The 8,752-nt window shown below is 42.4% G+C and overlaps 1 protein-coding gene across 3 annotated transcripts; it reads left to right on the forward strand.

Annotated features, from left to right (window-relative positions):
- Positions 1-487: 487 nt before the first annotated feature.
- pik3ip1 (phosphoinositide-3-kinase interacting protein 1) lies at positions 488-7,328 on the forward strand. Of its 3 annotated transcripts, none has more exons than XM_026187829.1 (7): positions 488-810; positions 998-1,368; positions 1,550-1,678; positions 2,080-2,196; positions 3,622-3,738; positions 3,920-3,998; positions 5,593-7,328. In XM_026187829.1, the coding sequence occupies exons 2-7, from the start codon at positions 1,257-1,259 to the stop codon at positions 5,807-5,809; spliced, it is 771 nt and encodes a 256-aa protein (XP_026043614.1). In that variant the 5' UTR covers positions 488-810; positions 998-1,256; the 3' UTR covers positions 5,810-7,328. The 3 variants fall into 3 exon arrangements, with proteins under 3 accessions (XP_026043614.1, XP_026043612.1, XP_026043613.1); XM_026187827.1 differs by having other exon boundaries at positions 490-810; positions 3,556-3,738; XM_026187828.1 differs by lacking the exon at positions 488-810 and having other exon boundaries at positions 875-1,368; positions 3,556-3,738.
- The last annotated feature ends 1,424 nt before the right edge of the window (positions 7,329-8,752 follow it).

Below are 8,752 nucleotides of genomic sequence, written 5' to 3' on the forward strand. Positions count from 1 at the left end.
AAAGATGAATGCAGACAATGCCAACATGTGTTTTCACAGATTTCTTTCATTTAATCTCCAACAAGGCATATTTATTATAATTTAGTCGATTTCAGATAGGGCTCAGACACATTTCTGAAGGTAAGGAAGTCTTCCTCATCAGGTTGGAGAAACTATAATCGAATGGTCATGTTGACTTTTTGATTCCTTACCACGATGGAGAGAAATTTCTTAGGAGAATTCTTTACAGCAGCTCATTTCTGGAGAAAGTCGTGCTGATAAAAAGTGCAAGTGTTTATGACATAGATAGTCTCAATGAGACAAAATGATTAGAATCCAGAGAGGCCAGAGTGTACTGGAGCGTACGGCACACATGTTCACTGTTTGCTCTGGTGATTGCCTGAAAACTGAGTAAGCATATATTTGAAAAGTGGCAGAGTGAACATTGACTGAGTCACGGGTTGGCTGCCCTCTTTATTAGTCAGCCAACAATGGCACAGGCCTCCACTCTGCTTTGAGCATACAGCTCCCTGTGCACAGGAAGAGACAACTGGCAGCCCTGCTTTATTAGGTTCAGCAGAGTCAACTTCTGACAATATCCACCTAAAAAAGAACAAAACAAGGGGGGAGGGGGAAAAAAAAAGAAAGCCTCCTGGGGTGGAGAGGAAGCATGGGAAACAGGAAGAGGGAGTTTGGATAAATGCACCAAGTAGTTAGAGCCAGATAAGACCTTGCAGTTGGAGAGGGATTAAAAATGGAAAAGTTTTAATTTTTTTTTTCATGGAAATGGAAAAGTAGAGCAGCTATTTATAGGAAACCAGAGAAAAGGCTGTAAGTGTGGAAAATAGTCTTGGTTAAGGAACAGGATCGAGGCTTGATAGTTGGGGGGGGGGGGAAATAAGTTCTCCTTACAGCTTAAGCAAAACAATCTCTTATCAAGGCTGCACGTATTATTTTTCAGGGTATGCTCTTCATTGTGCATGTTCATTGTGTGTGTGTGTGTGTGTGCGTTGCATAGGAATCTGGTGAGGCTTTAGGACCTTGAGGTTTGCACTGCAAAGGACACCTCTTCCTCCTCCACCACCACCGCCTCCACCGCAGAAGGCTGTTTACGAAGTAAGCTGAGAGCTCGTCTTGACAAAAACAAGGGCTGGGACTGCAGCAAGAGGGGCAGTGTGTCTGAATCCAGCACAGGCTCGTCCTCCATCGGAAACACTTTGTATATATTGAAATATATATATATATATATATATATACATTTTTGGTGTAGAGGGAAAATGCTGTCTGTGAAATCAGCCCGTCAGCTCTGCAAAGTGTTTTTCTCTTTGCACGTTGTTTTCCTGAGCGTGGCTCTGGTGGAGAGCAGGGCATCAAATGGAGACCAAAAAGGTAAACTTGTGCTTTATAGACTGATTTTTATGTATGTGTGTGTTGAATTCCTCTTTCTTTTTTTGTTTTTCTAAAAGCTGTGCTCCGAGTGAATGTTTATATTATTTTTCTATCCTTTCGTTTTCTTTGCACAAATAAGTTCATGTCTTGCGCTCACTTGTTGTTTTGCTGTTTCGCTCAGACTGCGTGAGATCCCATGGTGTGGACTACAGAGGAGAACAACAGAACTCCTCCTCAGGTCTGAGCTGCCTAATCTGGACCAATACTACAAGGGACTATGATGTTACAATCCATCCAGATTCAGAAAAAGGTACAAAATTATATTAGATCTAATGCCCCCCTTAAAATGAAGTCAGATTTGAAATGCCCACAGTTATTGGGCACAACAGTTTCCGTGCTGGATAACAAACAGCATGGAACATCTTGGCTGAGGTGCTGACATGGCAAAATCAGAGGAAAGGCTGTGAAATACAATAAAAGATGTGAATTTTCAGCATCTGTGCCTGTTGATGGTGTTAAGTGGCCTATTTTATGCACCAGTTGCTCTTTTCCTTTGTTTGTGCTCATACCAGGCCGTTCATTGTACTGTGATGAAGTAGTGTTAATGATTAATGAATCCACACAGTGGGGACAGACATGTAGAGATTGGCCTTTATTTCTACAAGGCATGGTATCAGACACATGCTATTTTTTTTATCATTCCTCCCGTAGGTGTTGGAGATCACAATTACTGCCGAAACCCAGACGCCTCTGAGAGGCCTTGGTGCTACATTGCTGGCCCAGATGGAGCAATTCAGAGAGAATCCTGTGCACTTGAGACATGCAAAGGTTGGTAAACCCTATACACAGCGGTAATTATTAATACTATACGAGTTGTATGCACAGTACAACTGCCATTTGCACAACAAATTCGACATTTGTAGAAACATGGCCAAAAATAAGCTGCACTGTCTGGCCTTGCAGTAGAAATGTTGTTGTTGTTTTTTTTTGTTTTTTTTTGCTAATAATGATGTTTTATAGCTTCTCAGCTTGAGGTAAAACTTATTAGTCAATGCAAAAAGTGTGCAGCCAAGTTGGAAACTCTTATCACTTAAAAAACAAAGTTTCCATCTAGCACATGTCTAAAACTTGTTCCAGTCTCATTGCAGATGGATCAGTGATGACTTGCTTTTAAGAGTGTAGTAGGTCAGCTGGGCGCTGTTAAGTTACTCCGAGGAATCTCGCGTGACCTTTGTCTCCGTCTCTTCTGGGGAGCCAACAAAAGTCATACAATAACAAAGCACCAGCGCACGCGTCTCAAACTTCTGTTTGGGGAAAGCCGTTGACCACGCCCAGCACCGAGCTTATTGGCACAGAGGAGAGGTTTTTCCCACGGAGACAGCAGCTAATTGGCTGAATCAGTTTATGACTTCCTGCCCTTTAACTGGGGCAGAGTTGATAAACAAGTTCTGTGGAGGAAACGGGGAACAAAAGATTTAAAGAGCAGACGTTGTCATCTGTTGGAGTGGCAGTTGGCTGTGCTGGGCTTGTTTGTGTCTGGTACATTGGAAAAAAACAACCCAAAAGGCACGTGCTCGTCAGTCCCCTATTGATTTACATCCCAACAGTTTGTTGAGAGAAATCTCAGAGCTTTCGTCATGCCACAACATTACCGCTGTTTTTGCGTCAGCGGTAATGTTGTTGGACCAGCAGTAATTGGACACCACATGGTCCACTTCTGGTCAAATTGAAGTACCGCCACACACTAAAGAATAAAACTATATATTAGGTTTTAAAAGCATAAATACATATTCTTGGGTTAGGGTTGCCAAAGTGAACTACTTCATGTAAAAGTAGAGATAAAAGGTAGGAAATGGAAAAACTCCAGGTTCAGACCCAGAGTGTTTTACTACGCAGACATGCTGCTGTAGTTTTTGCAGGATGTTCATTGGAATTGCCTTTTCAAACATGCAATGACTTCACATTCTGGAATGGCAGCATATGTTTCTCCAAAACGACTGTTACTACTTTTACATTACACGTCACTGTGCAATGTTTAGCATTAATAGTGCCTTCACAGATTAGCAAGCATCCTCAGTATACTAAAAAGTTTTTTTATGGCCAAAAAAAACAACCTATTACTTCTGTTATATGGCAAAACATGACTTGGGGAAAGACCACTAAAAGGTTGTTTTGCTGTATGTTTAGAACAATACTCTTCCATACCAGCAAAGACTGAATCCCTCAGTACAAAAGCAACCACTCCCTCCACAGAGAGCGCTCAGCCAGCCAAAGCTTCGCGGGGAGATGTTCCAGCTCTGCAGCCAGTGATGGGGATCAGCCAGCGAGTTCATACAGGACCAAAAAAGAAGAAGGACCTTGGCGCTATTGGTATGCTGTGCTTTTTTGTACTTTAAAAACATGTATGATGCTGGCATTGTGCACAAACCTGCAGCTTGAATACGTTTTAATTATAAATTACACAGTTTAGTTTTTAAAGGAGCTGAAAGTCTTTCTTATATATCTGTATCTTCTGTTTTAACCATTTTCCTCTTCTCCTTTTGTTTTTCAGGATATGTCCTTGCTATCATCATGATGGGGATTATAATCGTCCTTGGAGTGGGCATCACATTGGGCTACTTCTATAAGAGGTGAGCATCTTACTCACAGCAGGCCAGCTGGTTCAGTATCAGAGGGATTTGTGTGCATGAGGATGTTCAGGATTGTCTGTTCATGGATGGTGAGCTACTTAGATGTGAGATAAAGCCAAAATGCGATCCTTCAGAGTTGCATCGTCCAGTTTAAACCGGCTTGTAGTGTTTTTGATAGCTTTGAAAGGTGGAGGAGGAATACCGGAATGATTCATTCACACGACATCACGTGTCATCGGCGTACTCTTAAGTTTAGGCCATCGACTATTAAACAGATTCCCTACCGATGGTCTCTGTTGTTCTTCTCAGAAGCAAGGCAGCAGTTTTATGAGCTTTCTCACAAAAACCACAACAGAACATGAGGGCAAACGTGGCATGAAATGAAATGCCTGCAGTTTATTTTAAGCAGGAGGGGCTGAATGGGACAGGAAGCGTACAGTTATGTAACGTGCAAAACGTTAGCCCCGATGTTACGAAAGAGGGAACTCGGGTTCCCTTTGGCAAACACAAAATGCCCTCCCGGATCTGTGTTGGGCTGTCCTATCTGATTAGCGCTGCCCCGTCCTCGTTTTCTATTATTAGGAAGTGATTACTAATAAGGAGGAGAAGCATATTATGTCAAAGGGTTTATAAGTGGCCTCAGCATACACTGGCAGCATCACCACCAGTAATGGGTTTGATGAGTGGGAGACATGCTTACATTCTTTGCAATTCGCTGTCTTTGACTGACTCTGCATTATCTTATGCCACCTAAAAGAAGAGCTGAGGAAAGATTTCACCCCAGACTTCTCCAGGCAAAGATTGCACACTATATCCCAGTGGAAACAGCCTGCAGTGGGAATAGATAGCTTATTGACAAGGAAACCAATCCCCTCGAGGCTTCCCTTCTACCCCAAACACCATCCATTTGGATTACCTCCAGGAGTGCACTGATTCATTTTGTAGCATTAAGTACAAGTAATCTTTTTTTTACATCTCGTGTATCGCTAACCCTCTGGTCCTGAAAAGAAATGGAAATTTGTGAGAAGTCTAAAGACTTTGTGGTGATATAAAGTGTTTCAAGGCAGAGCAAAGACAGCACAGGAGCAGGCAGATAGGCGTATATTGGCCTGTTTTGGCTTCAGATCAGCAGAAGGTCACCTCGTGCTGCTTCCCGTCGCTGCATTGCCTTGGAGTAGATAAACTCCCTGCCAGCTTGTGAGTTCTGGGTTCCTCTGGCCATCTGTCCCACTGCTGACAATGCAGCGCTTGGTGTAACAGGCTGTGTTATCTACGTACAGTATGCTCTCTGAAGACCCTTATCGTGAATATGCTGCCTCGGGTGACGCCCAGAAATACAGTGTGTAGGATCAGCGACAAGGCTTCTGAGTGCATGCGAATGATAGATATTTTCATGATGCTGAAAACAAAACAAGACTTGACTGTGATTGGTTGTTTGCATGATAGCTAAGAGTTAAAAGGGAGAATGAACAAATGCTACTGTTAATTAACAAAAATCCATTTAGAAAAATCAGTTATTGCAGATTCATCTTTTGAGGGTTAACTATATATAAAGAGATATCATAACCGATCTATGTTTTGTGTTTGCCTTTAGGGGTCGGGACCTGAAGAAGCAGCATGAGCAGCGGGTCTATGAGCGTGAGATGCAGAGGATCACCCTGCCCCTGTCGGCTTTCTCCAATCCCACCTGTGAGCTTGTAGATGAAAACACCATTGTTATCACAGCAGAGCATGAGACCACTCCCGTGCAGGACGACGCGGATGGCGGAGACCCTCTCATGGCCCAGCAAGCCGGTACCCCTGGAGCATGAGCGGGCATCTAGTTCCTGATGATTTTTCTTTTCTTTTATGGACCAAAGCACTCCCATCTCCCTGTTTCTCCTTTCCACCTCCCTGAGTAATGTCTATTTTAAAGGAGCAGGGGGCAGTGTTGTCTCCGGAGACTTGAACTGAATGAAGCTTTGTCCTTTCTGTATTTGTTCTTAACACGTGAGGCACAAACAAGATAAGTTCACACACAGTGGACACAGCCTTAACAACTAGAAACCCATTACAGTGGATCTGTTGTTAATGAGCACGTCTGGAGGTCTTTAATGTTCATATCTGATACTTTTGATAGCCAAGAGAATAAGGGCTATTCTCTTAAATAACAATACGAATATCAAGTCAGTGTTTATAATAATACGTAATGACACCAGTGTGTAAAGAGGTGTTGTTTGGAACGGGGAAAATGTTCATAACCTTTTGCTTTTCAAGGGAGGTTTGATTATGTGATGGATATCTGGTTTATTTTGATTTGTAGTGACCTGCTGGCTGTGCTGGCGGGGAGGCACAGACAAGAAACCTGTGCGCACAGAGACCGCTTTTTCTTGCGTGCACACTTGTGATACAGATGTGGTCCAAAAATAGTCTCCCTCTTGAGACAGGATGAGGGAGTGTGAGGTAAGACAGGCCCACTAAAGACAAGGGAAGGCCTATAACTCAAAAAACTGCCTTAGCATGATACTTCTGAATGTATTTCCTTTATAATGTTCCTGGAGATTTGTTTTTCGTGTTCAGCCGACGGGTAAATTTGATTTGAAAACATCGATGGTGGTCCCGGGAAGACGTGAAAAAGAAGACTTGCTATTTTTTTTTCACAGGTTAAGGAGTGACAGGAAATTTTCCAGAGTCTCCTCAGGATGAACGAGAGACAGTAGTTAGACGAAATAGCACTGCCGCAACACAGACCAGACGCGTTTAGAAAACAAAACAAAACATAAAAATCTGTCTTTGCAGTGCAGGGCAGTGTAGCTGAAGAGGTCTAGATTAGATTGACACTTTTGAGGTGTGCGCTGCGATGCTTTAGAGTTGACACAGGAATGGAGTAGATAGTAGAAACAGTCCAAAGTTTAGGTGTTCACATAAAAACACTCGAGAACATGATTGCATGTGTATGGTTGCCTGTTGTACGTTTCCCCTTCTGAGGCTTTTATTGTGTCTTAAAAAAACAGGACTAAAATGACTGCTTGAGAATAATTAAAAACGTTAGACATCATCAAGATTTTGCAATGGTAGTTTTCACTGCGTTACTATGTTGTTTGTTATGATCCAATCACTCCAGAGCATCTTGTTTTGTGATTATTGCTGGATCCGTATCACTGGTAATGTTTAGTTACTGCTGCTCCGTTATTTTAAGTGTCTGTGCGCTGGCTGCGATCATTGTTTATAGTAGCAGTGTGTTTAAAATACTTTTGTTCAGCGTTTGGATTTAGAACTTGTATTTTTATGAATGCAGATTTTCACTGCCGAGACTGAAATAAAAAAAAAAAAAGCTAAAAGTACAACTTATAAGGTGTGTTGGACTCACTATGTTCTTTCTTACATTTATTGCAATAAAGAAAACAATACAATAGAGCTGATTTGTTCAAAGGAAGGACGTTTTTATGCACTGGCTCCCCCTGCTGGCAGTTCTTAAACACAACACTGAGGCTTAGGTTTAGCTGACTGTTTATAGGACAAAATCAGTTAAACATCAGAAAACTTAAACTTTTGTGGATCCATTCCACCTGCTCTGGTACAAATGAAAAGGGACAACACGTGCACTGAAAGGGAACAATCTTGCAGGTGGTAACGGAATCTAAATCCTTTACGCGAGGAGCACAACAGGAGTCTTACAAAATGACCTCCAGCTGGCTGATGATGTGCATGTTTCTGACCAAACTGTCAGAAACAGACTCCATGAGGACCTGGTGTTCTTTAGTGGGACCTGTACTCACAGGTCAGCACCATGCACGTGGATTGGCAACTGTCATACAGGGAGTGCAGAATTACTAGGCAAGTTGTATTTTTGAGGAATAATTTTATTATTGAACAACCACCATGTTCTCAATGAACCCAAAAAAACTCATTAATATCAAAGCTGAATGTTTTTGGAAGTAGTTTTTAGTTTTAGCTATTTTAGGGGGATATCTGTGTGTGCAGGTGACTATTACTGTGCATAATTATTAGGCAACTTAACAAAAAACAAATATATACCCATTTCAATTATTTATTTTCACCAGTGAAACCAATATAACATCTCCACATTCACAAATATACATTTCTGACATTCAAAAACAAAACAAAAACAAATCAGCGACCAATATAGCCACCTTTCTTTGCAAGGACACTCAAAAGCCTGCCATCCATGGATTCTGTCAGTGTTTGATCTGTTCACCATCAACATTGCGTGCAGCAGCAACCACAGCCTCCCAGACACTGTTCAGAGAGGTGTACTGTTTTCCCTCCTTGTAAATCTCACATTTGATGATGGACCACAGGTTCTCAATGGGGTTCAGATCAGGTGAACAAGGTGGCCATGTCATTAGTTTTTCTTCTTTTATACCCTTTCTTGCCAGCCACGCTGTGGAGTACTTGGACGCGTGTGATGGAGCATTGTCCTGCATGAAAATCATGTTTTTCTTGAAGGATGCAGACTTCTTCCTGTACCACTGCTTGAAGAAGGTGTCTTCCAGAAACTGGCAGTAGGACTGGGAGTTGAGCTTGACTCCATCCTCAACCCGAAAAGGCCCCACAAGCTCATCTTTGATGATACCAGCCCAAACCAGTACTCCACCTCCACCTTGCTGGCGTCTGAGTCGGACTGGAGCTCTCTGCCCTTTACCAATCCAGCCACGGGCCCATCCATCTGGCCCATCAAGACTCACTCTCATTTCATCAGTCCATAAAACCTTAGAAAAACCAGTCTTGAGATATTTCTTGGCCCAGTCTTG

Source organism: Astatotilapia calliptera, chromosome 12, assembly GCF_900246225.1.
Source record: "Astatotilapia calliptera chromosome 12, fAstCal1.2, whole genome shotgun sequence".
Lineage (NCBI taxonomy): Eukaryota > Metazoa > Chordata > Actinopteri > Cichliformes > Cichlidae > Astatotilapia > Astatotilapia calliptera.

What these genes read in the sequence shown, in the direction of transcription:
- pik3ip1 (XM_026187827.1), top strand. Translation starts at nt 1,257, where the DNA reads ATGCTGTCTGTGAAATCAGCCCGTCAGCTCTGCAAAGTGTTTTTCTCT. An exon ending in TGCACTTGAGACATGCAAAG is followed by an intron (nt 2,197 to 3,555) that starts GTTGGTAAACCC and finishes CTGTATGTTTAG; the next exon opens with AACAATACTCTTCCATACCA. An exon ending in GAAGGACCTTGGCGCTATTG is followed by an intron (nt 3,739 to 3,919) that starts GTATGCTGTGCT and finishes TTTGTTTTTCAG; the next exon opens with GATATGTCCTTGCTATCATC.